This window comes from Borostomias antarcticus (assembly GCF_949987555.1).
Source record: "Borostomias antarcticus genome assembly, chromosome: 4".
Classification (NCBI taxonomy): domain Eukaryota; kingdom Metazoa; phylum Chordata; class Actinopteri; order Stomiiformes; family Stomiidae; genus Borostomias; species Borostomias antarcticus.
This window is the reverse complement of record NC_140237.1, coordinates 2,856,059-2,873,427: the sequence shown is the minus strand read 5'-3', so window position 1 is coordinate 2,873,427 and position 17,369 is coordinate 2,856,059. Positions and strand designations below refer to the sequence as shown.

General features: G+C 47.6%; 2 protein-coding genes across 2 annotated transcripts; one reads left to right on the top strand and one right to left on the bottom strand.

Annotated features, from left to right (window-relative positions):
• Positions 1–531: 531 nt before the first annotated feature.
• On the top strand, positions 532–7,202 carry LOC311307836 (casein kinase II subunit alpha'-like). The gene is made up of 12 exons (XM_084436718.1): positions 532–998; positions 1,471–1,582; positions 1,762–1,863; positions 2,063–2,113; positions 3,271–3,330; positions 4,398–4,481; positions 4,879–4,989; positions 5,141–5,242; positions 5,397–5,497; positions 5,677–5,825; positions 6,480–6,567; positions 6,779–7,202. The coding sequence occupies exons 1-11, from the start codon at positions 895–897 to the stop codon at positions 6,551–6,553; spliced, it is 1,050 nt and encodes a 349-aa protein (XP_084292844.1). The 5' UTR covers positions 532–894; the 3' UTR covers positions 6,554–6,567; positions 6,779–7,202.
• A 3,906-nt stretch (positions 7,203–11,108) lies between these two features.
• On the bottom strand, positions 11,109–17,086 carry kiaa0895l (the record flags this gene model as incomplete). Its single annotated transcript, XM_084437030.1, has 6 exons — positions 11,109–11,270; positions 11,367–11,464; positions 11,710–12,015; positions 14,407–14,539; positions 15,860–16,003; positions 16,343–17,086. The coding sequence occupies 6 exons, from the start codon at positions 17,084–17,086 to the stop codon at positions 11,109–11,111; spliced, it is 1,587 nt and encodes a 528-aa protein (XP_084293156.1).
• Positions 17,087–17,369: the final 283 nt, after the last annotated feature.

Below are 17,369 nucleotides of genomic sequence, written 5' to 3'. Positions count from 1 at the left end.
AACCAGGCTAACGCGGAGCTAGCTAGGCGGTTATAACACCTGATATTACCTCTTATTCTGGTCAAATATCCTAGCTATTCGAGCGATTTGTTATAAATAACCCTTAAATGACAATAGTGTTGTGATGCACTTGGGCCCTTCCCCTCAGAGGGGGACTGGGATCAGACTCAGTTAGCCTGCTAGCGTTAGCTAGCTCAACCCTGTTCTGGATCAGACTCAGTTAGCCTGCTAGCGTTAGCTAGCTCAACCCTGTTCTGGATCAGACTCAGTTAGCCTGCTAGCGTTAGCTAGCTCAACCCTGTTCTGGATCAGACTCAGTTAGCCTGCTAGCGTTAGCTAGCTCAACCCTGTTCTGGGCTCAACCCTGTTCTGGGCCTCCAGTGATCAGTGTGCCTTGTTAGCTAGAGTGTTAGTTGAAGTCTCATTTGGTGTTGGTGTTGCTAGCTCGTCGTGATTGATTCCCATATTTGCAGTATTGTGCTCTACCTCATCCTTTGTCTCCCCTCTCCGGTCGCCTCCCTGAAGCTGGCGGGCCACCATCACATCCTGCCTCACAGGCTGTTCAGGGGGCTCCACCATCACATCCTGCCTCACAGGCTGCTCAGGGGGCTCAGACACTCGCTCATTGTAGCTCTGACTCTTCGCACAACCAGTGCGGCTGACCGGGGACATCTGGCAGCAGACTGCAGTCAGCCACTCCGGGCACAAGTCGCCCAAACCAATGTTCACCTCTACTCTGAGGTAATAAAGCCTGGGATCCCTGAAAGTCGGTGCCTTGACTTCCAATCTCGCGCCAAGAGGAGTGTCGTGCCATTAGGTGACCCTCATCCACACCGGGGTGACCCTCATCAACACCGGGGTGACCCTCATCCACACCGGGCGGCCCAGCTCGCGATGCCCGGTCCCGCGGCCAGCAGCAAAGCTCGGGTGTACACCGAGGTCAACACGCAGAAGAGCAGGGAGTACTGGGACTATGATGCACATGTGCCAAACTGGAGGTAGGAACAAAATCCTGTATACCGTGTTTGAGAATCCCACATGATACCTATAAGAAAATAATATTATGCAAGAATGTAACTTCACCTAGCTTCCAATTTACCAAGAATAAGCATTTAACGATTCATTTAGACCGATAAGTCGTCAGAGTGTGACGTTTAGTTTGGTGTACAAGTTTCAAACAGGACTACACCATGTGAAGTAGTTACCAACTATTTTTTTCATCAAGCCCCCTTTGACCTGCCCTCTACGGATAGACCGAAGGAGTTCTGTCTTTCTTTGGTCTTGTGCTCACCATTCCCAAATGCCCATCTTCAGACCACAAAGACATGGGCATGGTCCAAGGGAGACATTTACTTAGTTAGCCCCAGAAGGGGTAACTCATCACAAGCATTCACCCCCCCCCACACACACAGTATTCTTGTGCATTTGTTCTTCACTGCTAATTGCCTTTACTGATTTTTTTTTCTGCAGCAATCAAGACAACTATCAGTTGGTCCGCAAACTAGGCCGAGGGAAGTACAGCGAGGTTTTTGAGGCCATCAATGTCAGCAACAATGAGAAGGTGGTGGTCAAAATCCTCAAGGTGCATTCTGGGAGTGAATGATTATTTAGATAGAAGCAAAACAAATTGCACAACAGAAGAAATTGACAAGTTGTTGAATTTTCATCTTCCAATATCTTGGCTAGCCTCACATTACACCATGGTGTGGCTGAGTGTTTCTGCTCATGGTCTTACCTCTTGTCAACTTTCACCTTCTTTAGCCTGTCAAGAAGAAGAAGATCAAGCGGGAGATCAAGATCCTGGAGAACCTGCGAGGGGGAACCAACATCATCCGCCTGGTGGACACAGTGAAGGACCCTGTGGTATGTCCCCTGCTCCCCTCCGGGTCTCCCAGCCTCCTCTGGGTGCATGTGTAGCTTTATCTGCTGTTACCAGTGTCCAGTTCTGTCCATCTTTGAAACACTTGAGATTCATGCTTCTTGTGATCGAGAGTTCAAGGGTTACTGTCAACCAGCTTTTTCCCCCTATCAAGTAAACATTCCTGTTATCCTCTTTTTGCAGTCCAGAACACCAGCGCTTGTCTTTGAGTGCATCAATAACACAGATTTTAAGGTACTGATGTTTGGTGGTGATCATTCATGTGAAACTACTACAAGAATACCATTCATATAAAAATGTCCATTATCAATAACATGCATACCTCAAAATTTCAAATACTAATTTTATAATTTCAGAATAATGAGAAGGCCTTAAAGGAGTAGTAAAGGGAAAAATCATGTTTAGCCCTGTTTTAAGGTTACTTATGATCATATACAATGGTTCAGATCAAAACATCGACAAAACTAGCACTTTTGAGAAAGTTGATAATTGCTCTACCACCGTTTAAATCATACAATGGATGTGGGTGGGATTTCAAGAAGCTCACCGAGGGGGTAATTTGTGTCCGTTGTTGTTCTGACATCAAATTCGCCGCAAAGTATGAATCCTGTAGGGGTTTTATTGATCATTTTATGAAATCCATTGACTTGTATTGAAGCGATCGTTGTAGATATGTAGATCAATCCGCAGAGGGGATTCAGGAAGCGGAACTACTTACGGTAGCTATTGTTATTGTTTATGTTGCTAGGCTACCTAGTTTGCGGAAGTTTTCACACGTATGTGCTGCGACTAAATAGTTATATGCTAAATATTTTAAAAAGCCTTTCCAGATGAACTAGAATCTTACTTTCTGGCGAATTAAATGTCAGAACGCAACTAACACCTCGGTGAGTTTCTTGTCTTTGAAATTGAGAGTTTTTTGAATGATTTTTCAAGGTGCCCATCCACATCCATTGTATGACCAAAACGGTGGTAGAGCAATTATCAGACTTTCTCAAAAGTGCTATTTTTGTCAACTTTTTGATCTGAACCATTGTATATGATCATAAGTAACCTTAAAACAGGGATAAACATGCATTTTCCCTTTACTACTCCTTTAATGCTAGGTGAATACTGATATCAAGAAATGTATATCTTATTTTCTGATTGAATAGTGTTTTGTTGAATATTGGTAATTTGTTGACTCGGAATAGTTTACCAAAGTCTAAAATTCTTATTTCGCCTTAGTCTATGGGCAATGTGGTCTATGTGTATATATAGCCATTAAGCATGCATTCAACTTTGTCTTTTGTCTAGACTGCTTTCAAGGGAAGGATACTACTAATGCAAGTAATATGAAGCTTTGAGTGAACTATCCCTTAACATTACAACATTTTTTTTATTTGTTACAGGAACTTTACCAGAAGTTAACAGACTTTGATATCCGTTTCTACATGTACGAGCTCCTCAAGGTATGGGCACTTCCATTAGGAACAGCACGTAAAGCGCTTTCCCCCCAGGCTGCCTGGTCTGCTGTGTACTACATTAGGACCCCACTTATCCGAACCCAACGGGACCGAAGGTCGTTCATATCTCTGAAATGTCCGGATGACTGAAACTTATGTTAAAATGCACCAAATTCAATAAGTGGTATACTTGTTCCATATAGACTCATAATAGACCGATAAATAACCTTAATTACTTGTGAAAATGCATCAAAATTGCAATCAAATAGCCAACTAAACTCATATAGCCTAGCCTATAATAGGCCTACAGTAGCCTAGAATAAAATAACCGAATTTCCAATTGAGTGCGTGCTTTGATCAAATACAGTACTTTATTCTCAAATGAGGCGTACGCTGCATCGATAGGCTACTGTATTCGCAGAACAACATGGTATAGCCTAAAAACAACCCAACATTAGAACAATTAGAGCAAATTATAATCAATAAATAAATAAATGAAATGACAGACAAGTTGTCGTGTCTTAGGCTATAGCCTAAAAGAAAGTCTCTAAAACAACCGATGTAGGCTAACGTGGCCTAGGCTGTAGGCTATTATTTAACAAATACAGTAGGTCTAGTAGGATAATCTACATGCTCACAACACGTCTGTGTTCCTGAAGTCCATTAACTGGGAAGGTAAAATGACTCGATGCTGCTTCAGGTTGCTGACGCGCTTTCTGGTACCAAGGAATGCAGCTCTCGCGCAGCAGACTCGTTTGCGTTTTGCGCTCGACATTAGAGTAACAAAGAAATGAAACGTGACAGTAGGCTACAGCCTACAGGCAACATGTAGGTCTACATATAGTTCTGTTTTTATTCACAGTAGGATACAGTACCGTCATGAAAATCCCACCAGTAACCAGGCTAAAAAAAAAAATAAAAAAATTAAGCCTGTCCGGTAGACCGGGATTTTGGGATCTCTGAAGTTGGGATGAGTGGGGTCCTACTGTACTTCCAGGAGCTGTAATCCAGTCTGCTGCTGTGTGAAGTGCTTGTAGAGCGCGTGCTCCTGCTGTGTGTTCTCCCTCATGCAGGCGCTGGACTACTGCCACAGCATGGGCATCATGCACAGAGACGTCAAGCCACACAACGTCATGATCGACCACCAGATGAGAAAGGTAGTGAATAGAGCACATCATCGCCTGTTAGTAGCTCATAGATGTATCGTCCCATTGTAGTTTTATATTGATATCCACTAGGTTTCTCCTGGTTATGGTTTTGACTGGGTAAGATGCCACATTCCATGGCTCTCTCTGTTTAATAATGTAAAATCAGATAGAAATGTTTTGTATTGACATGGTAATCAAGGCCTCAGAAGGCCTCAAGTGGGTCATGGCACACAAGACCGTTTTTGAATCGCATCTACCAGACCCAGCATAGATTGTCATGTTGATGTTCAGCCACTAGGTGTCAGTAGTGTACTAGCAAACATGCTACCGGTCTCACAACAAAGCTTATTTGCATTCATCACTATTCTGGCCATTTTTAATGATCATCTCTCTCTCTCTGGCACAGTTGCGTCTTATAGATTGGGGACTGGCAGAGTTCTACCATCCCGCTCAGGAATATAACGTCAGGGTGGCATCACGGTATTTCAAAGGGCCAGAGCTGCTAGTGGACTATCAGGTACGGGCCAGTAACACACACTCTGTACATAAAATAAGAGTCACACACTCTAATGCATGTGTATTGATCGGATTCATTAGCATAATTTATACGACATTTCCAACAAGAAGAGAAACATGCTACCCAGAAAATCCTCCTGTTGTTCTCCTAGATGTATGACTACAGCTTGGACATGTGGAGTCTAGGCTGCATGCTGGCTAGCATGATCTTCCTGAAAGAGCCTTTTTTCCACGGCCAGGACAACTATGACCAGGTAAATATATTATGGAGTATGAACACACACAAAGCCACAATCCTACACCATCAATCCTACACCACACAAAAGAATGAAAATGTTTAATTTGTCCACACTGAAGATGATTCATCAGTAGTTTCACAAATGACCCCCCTCCCAATCTACATTCTAGCTTGTCCGCATCGCTAAGGTTCTGGGGACGGACGAGCTCTTTGGTTACCTGCACAAGTACCACATAGAACTGGACACCCGCTTCAAAGACCTCCTGGGACAGTGAGTACCAGCCCACCACCCCATCTTCACACAGGGCTGCCTGGGGGGGAACATCTCGCTGGAGAGCATCATCCTCTGGGTTCTGCTCATTTGCCACTTCATCTTGCCAGTTCATTACTGCCATGTGTTGGCTTGAATTGTCCTAACATTGTTTGGGGTGTGTCTCTGTCCCCCCCCAGGCAGACCAGGAAGCGCTGGGAGCAGTTTGTCCAGACGGAGAACCAGCACCTGGTCAGCCCCGAGGCCCTGGACCTGCTGGACAAGCTGCTGCGCTACGACCACCAGCAGCGGCTGACCGCTGCAGAGGCCATGCAGCACCCCTACTTCTGTGAGTGTCTCTCCTCTACACACTCACACAGCTACCTCTCTGTCTGTTAGTCTCTCCTCTACACACTCACACAGCTACCTCTCTGTCTGTTAGTCTCTCTACACACACTCACACAGCTACCTCTCTGTCTGTTAGTCTCTCTACACACTCACACAGCTACCTCTCTGTCTGTTAGTCTCTCCTCTACACACTCACACAGCTACCTCTCTGTCTGTTAGTCTCTCCTCTACACACTCACACAGCTACCTCTCTGTCTGTTAGTCTCTCCTCTACACACTCACACAGCTACCTCTCTGTCTGTTAGTCTCTCCTCTACACACTCACACAGCTACCTCTCTGTCTGTTAGTCTCTCCTCTACACACTCACACAGCTACCTCTCTGTCCAGAGGCCAAATTGAATTGAATTGAAACCTTTATTTCCCCAGAGGGGAATTTGTTTACACACCTATGCAACGCCCCTAATTCTGTTGGTTGCACTCACTTTTGTGTCCGGACCTCCCTGGGACATTCCCTCTTTCTGTCTCCACTGTCTCAGGACTTGCCCACAGATTGAGAATGTGTGTGATACTGTGTGTATGAGGGGAGGGTCATTCTGTTCTACCGTTGTTGAAGTGGGATGATTGTCTTGGGATGATTGTGACTTTGTCTCTCAGATCCAGTGCTGAAGGAACAATCAAACTCCAACACAGATGGCACAAAGGCAATAAGTGGCTCCAATGCAACATGATGAGCAGAGAGGAGGTAAATGGTGGTGATACTAGTGTACCTTATTGATCGCTGGGGGGAAATTGCACAATCAATATGCACACACACACACGCACACACACACACCTATCAGAGGGCAAGGTGAAACTACTGTACCCACACATTGTTTGAACTTATCCAGTCCTGTTCAATCTGAAGGTGCGGCTTTTGGGTTGATCACAGATTCCTGACCTCCTTCTACTTTCAGGAAAACCTTTGTTACCTCAACTTGTGACCCTTTCGTGGCAGAAACTGCTGCCTCCAAGTCAACAGCCATACTGGAGTGAGATGTCAATTTGCAACATACAAACACAAACACACTCTGATACAAACCCCAATATCTTCTTGCACAAACCGGGGCCCCCTACTGCGGCGCTGCTCGGCTCAGTCCCAAACCAAACGCATTGGATCCAAGCTTCGACGTGTTACTTGCCTCCTCAACCCCGCCCCTCCCCCCTCCCCACCTCAACCCCCTGTTTTAAAAGAGCAAAGTGACTGTTGTGGGATCAGTATAAAGCCAGTGTTGTGCTGTAAGATGTGTGTGAGTCAGTACGAAGCTGTGGTGACCTGAGATCATATTCCAGGTAATAGCACTGAGTGGCATGGAGGCTCTTTTCTGCTATGGATAGAACAAATACTATATTGAAAGAGAATAAACCATTTTTATTTAAAGGAGTGTGCATGTTGTTTTGATGAGTGCTTTATTAAGAAGATGTTTCTCCATTGTAGCCAACATTTTGATCAAGTACAACAACATATCACTGTGTACATCTGTGAAATAGGTCAATTTAGGACTCCAATCTGACTCAAACCACATTGTATGGACTGAGAAGTATTCAAAATTAAGAGTAACAAAATGGTCAGTTAAAATGAGAGAAAGGGCCGGCATTTTCCATTGGAATCCTCAAGACATTTTGAATGGATTTAATTTTTAAACTTTTATTTTATTTTTTTACAAACAATGGCAAAACCCTGACAGTCTGACATGTGTACTCAGCTCCAATCCCACAACCCTCAAATAACCTGGGAATAAATAACACAATAGACACCATTCAGACTGGTAAGTCATAGTTTTCAATATTCTACTGTTGGGGAGTCTCCAGGTGATGCAGGGCTGTTCATCTTCTACACCGTTGTACATCTAGAATACCCCTGAGGATCTAGGAGGGTCCAGCTCTAGAATACCCCTGAGCCCTGAGGATCTAGGAGGGTCCAGCTCTAGAATACCCCTGAGGATCTAGGAGGGTCCAGCTCTAGAATACCCCTGAGGATCTAGGAGGGTCCAGCTCTAGAATACCCCTGAGGATCTAGAGGGTCCAGCTCTAGAAGACCCCTGAGCCCTGAGGATCTATCTCAGTGGAGGTCACATGGGTGGGGCCTCGGGAGGAACCTCCTCAGAGGTCACGGTCTCCAGGGTCAGAGGTCACGTGGAAGGGGCCTCGGGAGGAACCTCCTCAGAGGTCACGGTCTCCAGGGTCAGATGATCAAATCATATCCATGTTAGTGCACTAATTATCAGCTACATATCCTCCCGTTAATCTTGTTTAGTAAGAACCTGGATGTCTCATTGTTGCGTGTATGCAGATGTGCTGGCCACATGCCAGCAGCTTGTACTTGTGTTGGAGGCTTCAGATGGAGGAGTGGACAGACATGCTGAACCTTTGAATTAGGCAGAGCCTTCTTTAAAGCATATATGCATTTTGACAATCCGATGTAAAATAAATATTTATATTCATTTACTTTTTGCTACTTTCAGTCTAGTTGATTTGAACCTTTTAAAGTGTCAGCCAGCCTCATCACAGCAGTAGGCCCACAGACATTAACTCCAACTAGATTTATTTAGAACATATATTTCTAAATGTTACTTAATATCAAATTATTTTCAGTATGCTGAAATTGTACCTTTCATTATTTCCAAGAAAACCTTAAGAATAGTAAAGGGAAAATGCATGTTTAGCGCTGTTTTAAGGTAACTTATGATCATATACAATGGTTCAGATCAAAACGTTGACAAAACTAGCACTTTTGAGAAAGTCTGATAATTGCTCTACCACCGTTTAGGTCATACAATGGATGTGGGTGGGCACCTTGAAAAGTCATTCAAAAACATGTTAAACTCTCAATTTCAAAGACAAGAAGCTCACCGAGGGGGTAATTGGTGTCCGTTGGTGTTCTGACATCAAATTCGCTGCAAAGTATGAATCCTGTAGGGGTTTTATTGATCATTTTATGAAATCCATTGACTTGTATTTACGCGACCGTTGTGTAGATCAATCCGCAGAGGGGATTCAGGAAGCGGAACTACTTACGGTAGCTATTGTTATTGTTTATGTTGCTAGGCTACCTAGTTTGCAGAAGTTTACACACATATGTGCTGCGACTAAATAGTTCTATGCTAAATATTTTTAAAAAAGCCTTTCCAGATGAACTAGAATCTTACTTTATGGCGAATTATATGTCAGAATGCCAACTAACACCTCGGTGAGTTTCTTGTCTTTGAAGTTGAGAGTTTAACATGTTTTTTGAATGATTTTTCAAGGTGCCCACCCACATCCATTGTATGACCAAAATGGTGGTAGAGCAATTATCAGACTTTCTCAAAAGTGCTAGTTTTGTCAACGTTTTGATCTGAATCATGATCATAAGTAACCTTAAAACAGGGCTAAACATGCATTTTCCCTTTACTACTCCTTTAAAGACATTAAGGTCCTCTATAAGGGTGACATCTTGAAAAGGTTATCTAATGAAGAAGGATGCAGAGGGACTACCTGAAAATGAAGGTAAGTTGGAGATACCCTGTATCTGCTGGAGGAGCAGAAGAAAGTATGTTTTACTTTAGCTTGTGATTAATGATTTTCCAGGATTCATGGTTAATTCAAGGTTTATCTTTGCTTTCAGAATGGGGCTCAAAAGGAATGCATCATTTTTCTGCTACTAGGCCCACTGTCAGTTGGTGTCAGTAAACCAAAGCGAATGCGATTGACTTGCTGTTGCCTGTTCCAACTCTTCATCTACTTCACCAGTGTGAACCAATACCTTGTTTTTCTCAGCACATTACATTTCAGAGAATAGACACCAGTTGTGGAGTGTTGTTTTATTAAATAAATTGGAAATCACAGATGATTTCCACAACAGAGTGTGCAACATTCATGTTATACAAGTGGGGGCATTTGTTTAGGTCAACTTGGGCGCTGGCTTGTCATGTGGTACATATTTAACTTCATTACAGTCACTTTCAATTTAAATTCTTTCAAAGGCAAATAGTCAAATATATTGATTAACACTTTTTGAATGTGAAAATGTCTGACATTTATTATTTTGGTTTGAGCCAGGCTCATTTTCCTTAGAACAGGGCAAATCCTGTTGTGAATGTCCTTTATCTCTGACTCACCAGAGGCTTGGCCACTAAACAAACGCTCATACTGACACAAAACAGTGACAAGGTTCAAATGCAAGGCTACAAATATATCCTAGCTAGCTACAACAGATGCGCGCCAAACTCACCTAAGGCACACGCACAACACCCCTCCCTCTCCTCTCCTCAGCCAATCACTCACCTGCCTGACAAGCTAAAGAATGAGGAAGCACTGGTGACCGGCCAGCTTGGGCTGCATGTTGGAAAGGCATGGTAGCGCATTATATTCAGCTCCGTCTTTACAGGCATAAGCAGTAAAGGTTGGTAGTTGGATGTTTGGGCAGTTACGTCACATCCAAGACCACCAAGGACGCTCTCTGGAACACAATCATGGTCTGATTATCAACACAAGATATGAGTCATGTGATGATCACAACTCAGGCATGTGTAACACTAGAGTCCATTGGCACTTGTTTCTAACGGGGGTTTTGGTGTCATTGTCCCTGGGTTTTGGATGGAGAGCTCCTTGGTGCCCTTAGTTTATCAAAGCGGAAAAATCTAAGGCAAAAAACTAAGCACTCCATATAAAGGGAGATATAAAGCTAATGCCATACACATTTGTTTCATTATTTTCTGGATAAAAAGCAAAAAGAACCTTACAAATAATAAATATTTGCATAAATACAGTACATGAGAGTTCAAAAGGGTGAAAGAGGAGCGTTGTCCTGCCAAAGCGCTGATGCAGCGGTATGATGTAAGTGCACGGAAGTGTACATGTTGCATGTTACTGTACATGTTGACGATGCAAGTTACTATATTGTAGTATTGCGATATTGAGGTAACTTGGTGGTCAGTCAAGGCTGGGGCTGGAGGGAAGGCATGCGTTGGACAAAGGTGACGCTCACAGGACACAGATACTGGCTGAGTATATATGGTCAGCAGACGGAGACATGTTCCAGCTACTGTATGAGCCCAAAGTCCATATGACAATCTAAGTCCGAGAAGCCGTCTTTGCTTCAAAATGAGGCATAATACTGTTTGGTCGCAACTCAGATATGATCCGAGTGTTGGAACGTTCTACAGGTCCTGTGTTTTACAGATGGTATGGCTGGAGCACAGGTCCAGTGTGCTCCCGGGTTGTGTGTGTGTGTGTGTGTGTGTGTGTAGCAGGCGTGTCGGGGAGTCAGGGCAGGAGCTCCTGCAGCTGTGCGTCGTCCAGCTCGTTGGCGCTCACGATGTGGTCGAGATGCTGGAGGTAACGCTCCTGGTCCTGCATGAAGTGAGGGATTCTGGTCCGCCGGAGGACCGCCAGGGGACGCAGTCTCTCCACGTCCTCGTAGGACACCTGTAAGGGACAGGGGGAGGGCTGGGAGCGTTCTCATCGTCATGGTGAAGTGAATATGGGTTATATACATACTGTATGTATGGAGGACACACAGACCTTTCCCAAGGCGCTCAACATCTTGAAGTCGATGTTCCTCCGATGACGGAGAATCCTGAGGATTCCGTCCAAGTAAACCTGATCTTTACTGAAGCAGCCTGAAACACACACACACACGCGCACACACACACACACACACACACACACACACACAAAACAATAAGATCACTCTACAAATTCATGCTTGGGTGTCTAGAGTATTTCCTGTATTTGTTATTTTTGGGTTGTCTATAATGACAATCCTTCATGGCTAATATATGTGAGGTGGCGTTCGTCCGTCTCTGTGTGTGTGTGTGTGTGTGTGTGTGTGTGTGTGTGTGTGTGTGTGTGTGTGTGTGTGGACCTGGCTGAGACGTGTCCGTCTGGCCCCTCTTAGCGCGCAGGCAGTACTCCCAGCGCACGGCGGGGTCTTGGACGAAGCGTCCGATGTGTGTGAAGAGCTGGCTGAAGCTCAGGCCGACGGCGTGGAACACGGTGTAATACAGCAGCGCCGCGCGCCACAGGTGAGGCTGCTTCCGTAGCAACACGCTGTGCAGGCTGGCCAGGCCCTCTTCCGTGGGATTGGCTGGCTGCAGGCCGTGCTGCTTCCTGCCGGAGGGCGTGGCCCAGGGCTGCAGGTTGTTGTTCACCCCCCGCAGGTAGTGTGTTCCTGAGGACGGAGAGAGAGGGAGCGTGAGGGATCCGGGTTGGGAATGTGACCCCAGCATTTGAAGGAGGAGATTAAAGAAAAAAAAGGTCATGTGATTTTAAATGGAGAGAAATGATGATGGTGTTGAGAGTTGGATCAGATCACAGCCAATCAGATCACAGCCACCGGCTCTGATATCATGCTGAAATATCACTTCAATTATTGTGGTACATTCATTTTTTTGAGGACCTTGAGGGTCTTTATTTGGCCACACGTGACACACACACACGTGAGTGAAGGCGACAGAGCATACACACACACACACACACACACACACACACACACACACACAAACAACACACACACAGACACACACAACACAGACACACACACAACACACACACGTCTTCGGTGGTCGCTGGTGGAAATAGTTCCCTGCATTTCTCCCATCCAAGCCGTCCTCCTCCAGGGGCAGTCAGGAGCAGTGGGCAGCCTGGTCAGTGTCCTCCTCCAGGAGCAGTGGGCAGCCTGGTCAGTGTCCTCCTCCAGGAGCAGTGGGCAGCCTGGTCAGTGTCCTCCTCCAGGGGCAGCCAGGAGCAGTGGGCAGCCTGGTCAGTGTCCTCCTCCAGGGGCAGTCAGGAGCAGTGGGCAGCCTGGTCAGTGTCCTCCTCCAGGGGCAGCCAGGAGCAGTGGGCAGCCTGGTCAGTGTCCTCCTCCAGGAGCAGTGGGCAGCCTGGTCAGTGTCCTCCTCCAGGAGCAGTCAGGAGCAGTGGGCAGCCTGGTCAGTGTCCTCCTCCAGGGGCAGTCAGGAGCAGTGGGCAGCCTGGTCAGTGTCCTCCTCCAGGGGCAGCCAGGAGCAGTGGGCAGCCTGGTCAGTGTCCTCCTCCAGGGGCAGCCAGGAGCAGTGGGCAGCCATCGTTCATGGAGCCCGGAGACCAAGTCCAGGTGCTCAGTCCAGGTTCTGGTCAGGGACCGGACTGAAGAGCATCTGTTCTTCTGCATGTGTTTCGTATTGGGTTCTTTGTGGGGGAAACTCTTGAGAACACAGGGAGAACATGCAGACTCCACACAGAGGTCCAGAGACCTTCTTGCTGTGAGGTGACAGTACGAGGTACTGTGCCACCGTGACGAACGTGAGCGATTTGAGGGTTCCGTGTCTCGCTCAAGGACACTTGGGCACAACGCCAGGAGCTGGGATAGAACCAGGGATCCCCAGCCGGCCTCTACCTCCCGAGCTACGTACAGCAGGCTGATTTACCTGCACCATTTAGGGATTTGAAAAAGAAAAAGTGACATACTGTATGTTGTATCTATATACTGTATGTTACATAAGGCTTTACTTATGAGAAGGACCAATAACATTTTTGGTGACACATCCGTGACATACTGTAGTACATGAAGGTGGTAGTGTGTAGTGTACTTGCGTGCTGTGGTAGTGTGTAGTGTACTTGCGTGCTGTGGTAGTGTGTAGTGTACTTGCGTGCTGTGGTAGTATGTAGTGTACTTGCGTGCTGTGGTAGTGTGGAGTGTACTTGCGTGCTGTGGTAATGTGTAGTGTACTTGCGTGCTGTGGTAGTATGTAGTGTACTTGCGTGCTGTGGTAGTATGTAGTGTACTTGCGTGCTGTGGTAGTGTGTAGTGTACTTGCGTTCTGTGGTAGTGTGTAGTGTACTTGCGTGCTGTGGTAGTATGTAGTGTACTTGCGTGCTGTGGTAATGTGTAGTGTACTTGCGTGCTGTGGTAGTGTGTAGTGTACTTGCGTTCTGTGGTAGTATGTAGTGTACTTGCGTTCTGTGGTAGTGTGGAGTGTACTTGCGTGCTGTGGTAGTGTGTAGTGTACTTGCGTGCTGTGGTAGTGTGTAGTGTACTTGCGTTCTGTGGTAGTATGTAGTGTACTTGCGTGCTGTGGTAATGTGTAGTGTACTTGCGTGCTGTGGTAGTGTGTAGTGTACTTGCGTGCTGTGGTAATGTGTAGTGTACTTGCGTGCTGTGGTAGTGTGGAGTGTACTTGCGTGCTGTGGTAGTGTGTAGTGTACTTGCGTGCTGTGGTAATGTGTAGTGTACTTGCGTGCTGTGGTAGTGTGGAGTGTACTTGCGTGCTGTGGTAGTGTGGAGTGTACTTGCGTGCTGTGGTAGTGTGGAGTGTACTTGCGTGCTGTGGTAGTGTGGAGTGTACTTGCGTGCTGTGGTAGTGTGGAGTGTACTTGCGTGCTGTGGTAGTGTGGAGTGTACTTGCGTGCTGTGGTAGTGTGTAGTGTACTTGCGTGCTGTGGTAGTGTGGAGTGTACTTGCGTGCTGTGGTAGTGTGGAGTGTACTTGCGTGCTGTGGTAGTGTGGAGTGTACTTGCGTGCTGTGGTAGTGTGGAGTGTACTTGCGTGCTGTGGTAGTGTGGAGTGTACTTGCGTAGATACCTATCTCATGCCTGAGCATGCCCTCCAGCCAGTGCTGCCGTGCGCCGGACAGGTTGATGGTCAGAGTGGGCCGACAGCTCTCCACCATCATCACCGCCTGAGACAGAAGCTCCTCCGACAGACACACCACCACCTGGGACACACACACACCACCACCATCAGGACATGTACACACACACCACCACCTGGGACACACACACACCACCACCATCAGGACATGTACACACACACCACCACCTGGGACCAACACACACCATCACCATCAGGACATGTACACACACACCACCACCTGGGACACACACACACCACCACCATCAGGACATGTACACACACACCACCACCATCAGGACATGTACACACACACCACCACCTGGGACCAACACACACCACCACCTGGGACCAACACACACCATCAGGACATGTACACACACACCATCACCATCAGGGCATGTACACACACACCACCACCACCTGGGACCAACACACACCACCACCATCAGGACATGTACACACACACCACCACCATCAGGACATGTACACACACACCACCACCACCTGGGACCAACACACACCACCACCTGGGACCAACACACACCATCAGGACATGTACACACACACCATCACCATCAGGACATGTACACACACACCATCACCATCAGGACATGTACACACACACCATCACCATCAGGACATGTACACACACACCATCACCATCAGGACATGTACACACACACCATCACCATCAGGACATGTGAACACACCCCCACAGACCATCATCACCATCATGACATGTACACACACACCCCCACCTGGGACCAAGAGACACCACAACCATCATTAATATCATCTTCTCCTACTGTAGAAACACCACAAACTACAGTCTACACTTCATATCTTAACAGAACTGCACACCACCATCTAGAGTCAACACATCATCATATCCTCAAACAATCTGAGGATCATACACTCTTCACCGACACACCGTAGACCAACACTCTTCACCGACACACCGTAGACCAACACTCTTCACCAACACACCGTAGACCAACACTCTTCACCAACACACCGTAGACCAACACTCTTCACCGACACACCGTAGACCAACACTCTTCACCAACACACCGTAGACCAACACTCTTCACCAACACACCGTAGACCAACACTCTTCACCGACACACCGTAGACCAACACTCTTCACCGACACACCGTAGACCAACACTCTTCACCAACACACCGTAGACCAACACTCTTCACCAACACACTGTAGACCAACACTCTTCACCGACACACCGTAGACCAACACTCTTCACCGACACACCGTAGACCAACACTCTTCACCGACACACCGTAGACCAACACTCTTCACCGACACACCGTAGACCAACACTCTTCACCGACACACCGTAGACCAACACTCTTCACCGACACACCGTAGACCAACACAGACACTTACCTCTCCAACACAGCCCTCTTTCTGCAGGTACTTGCGTGCTGCTGCCCAAACTCGGCTCTTGGGGAGCACGCTTCCCCCCGTCACCTCCTCAAAGTTCTCATACGAGCCAAATTTCCTCAAGACACACTCCATGATCCCTACTGCCTAGGGACGAAGACAAGACACACTCCATGATCCCTACTGCCTAGGGACGAAGACAAGACACACTCCATGATCCCTACTGCCTAGGGACGAAGAGGGACATACCTGGACGTTTTATGTCAAATAACTCCTAGTCGGTTTCTTACTTTAAACTAGACAGTTGTTTCACTATCTAAAGTGCTTCTTCTTGTTTTGTTTTTTTTACGAGTGAACAACAAGATGGACAAGGACAGGTAGAGTGAGAGCTTTGCACACAGACATCCTGACCAAGCTCTGTATCATATATACTGTATCATATCAGACCAATCAAGTTCATTCCTCCCCACTAATATCTGGCCATACCTGTGACAGGAAGAGTCCCGAGCCCTCTCTGTACTTCTCCAGCACACTGCTGGGCTCCGGCTGAGCGTACTCAAACTGGGGCTCGTACTTGTAGTCAGACTGGAAGAAGGCCTGCCTTTCCTGGTCCAGGTTGATTGGCCGGAGTGCCACCAGCAGACAGGCCCCGCGGGGGGTGCGTAGCGAGGGCAGTGGGGCGGCAGACCCCCCCCCCCGGGCGATGTGAGGCAGGGAGGTGGCCGGCCGCATGCCCCCCCTGGTGGCCCGGAGGCCCAGAGAGGAGTTGACGGTGCAGGTGCTCTCACTGCGGCGCATCCAGCCCCCGGGTCCGAGGCTGGGGCTGGTCAGGCTGCGGGTCGGGGGCGGGGCCGGGGCGGCGGCGCTGCGCCAGGGGGGCTGCATGACCCGTCTGTCTGGCTCCGCCCCCCGGGAGCGCTGAGGCGTGACCTCCAGGCTGAGGGGCCGGCGGAGCGGCGGCCTGGGAGTCGCCGGCGCTGCTCTCGCCACAGCGGTTGCCATGGCAGCGGCCCGCCTCTCCACCACCACCCCTCTTTCAGACGGGCTGGAGTGGGAGGGGTCAGTCGGAGTCTGGAGTCCATTGTGGGACGTTGTCTCCCTCTTGGTGACGCTGCCAGCTCTGGTCCTAGTTGTGGTAGTGGTGGTTTTGGGTTCTGGCCCCAGCAGGTCCCCGCTGGTCCCCCTGCCATCTGTCCCGTCCATACGGCCCTCGCCTGGGTCCACCACCATCACCGCGGCAACACCTCCACCAGGCCCACCTCTCCCCGACGCTGTGGCCAAGGCAGGAGAATGGCCTATTAGAACTAGACAATGCTGGACAGTTGGCACAATGGCACAAATCAATGTGCGTTCTGGACAAGCAGGGAACGCCAGTGGAAAAGCCGCAACTCAAGACTCGAAGGCGGGGCTTCAACAATGGAACATGAACCTGGTCCATCCATAGCAATCCATATAGGGGAGCGGTGTTATCATTAACAAGAACACAGATGTGAATAGTAATTCATTAATAATT

What these genes read in the sequence shown, in the direction of transcription:
- LOC311307836 (XM_084436718.1), top strand. Translation starts at nt 895, where the DNA reads ATGCCCGGTCCCGCGGCCAGCAGCAAAGCTCGGGTGTACACCGAGGTC. An exon ending in ACATGTACGAGCTCCTCAAG is followed by an intron (nt 3,331 to 4,397) that starts GTATGGGCACTT and finishes TCCCTCATGCAG; the next exon opens with GCGCTGGACTACTGCCACAG. An exon ending in AGCTGCTAGTGGACTATCAG is followed by an intron (nt 4,990 to 5,140) that starts GTACGGGCCAGT and finishes TTGTTCTCCTAG; the next exon opens with ATGTATGACTACAGCTTGGA.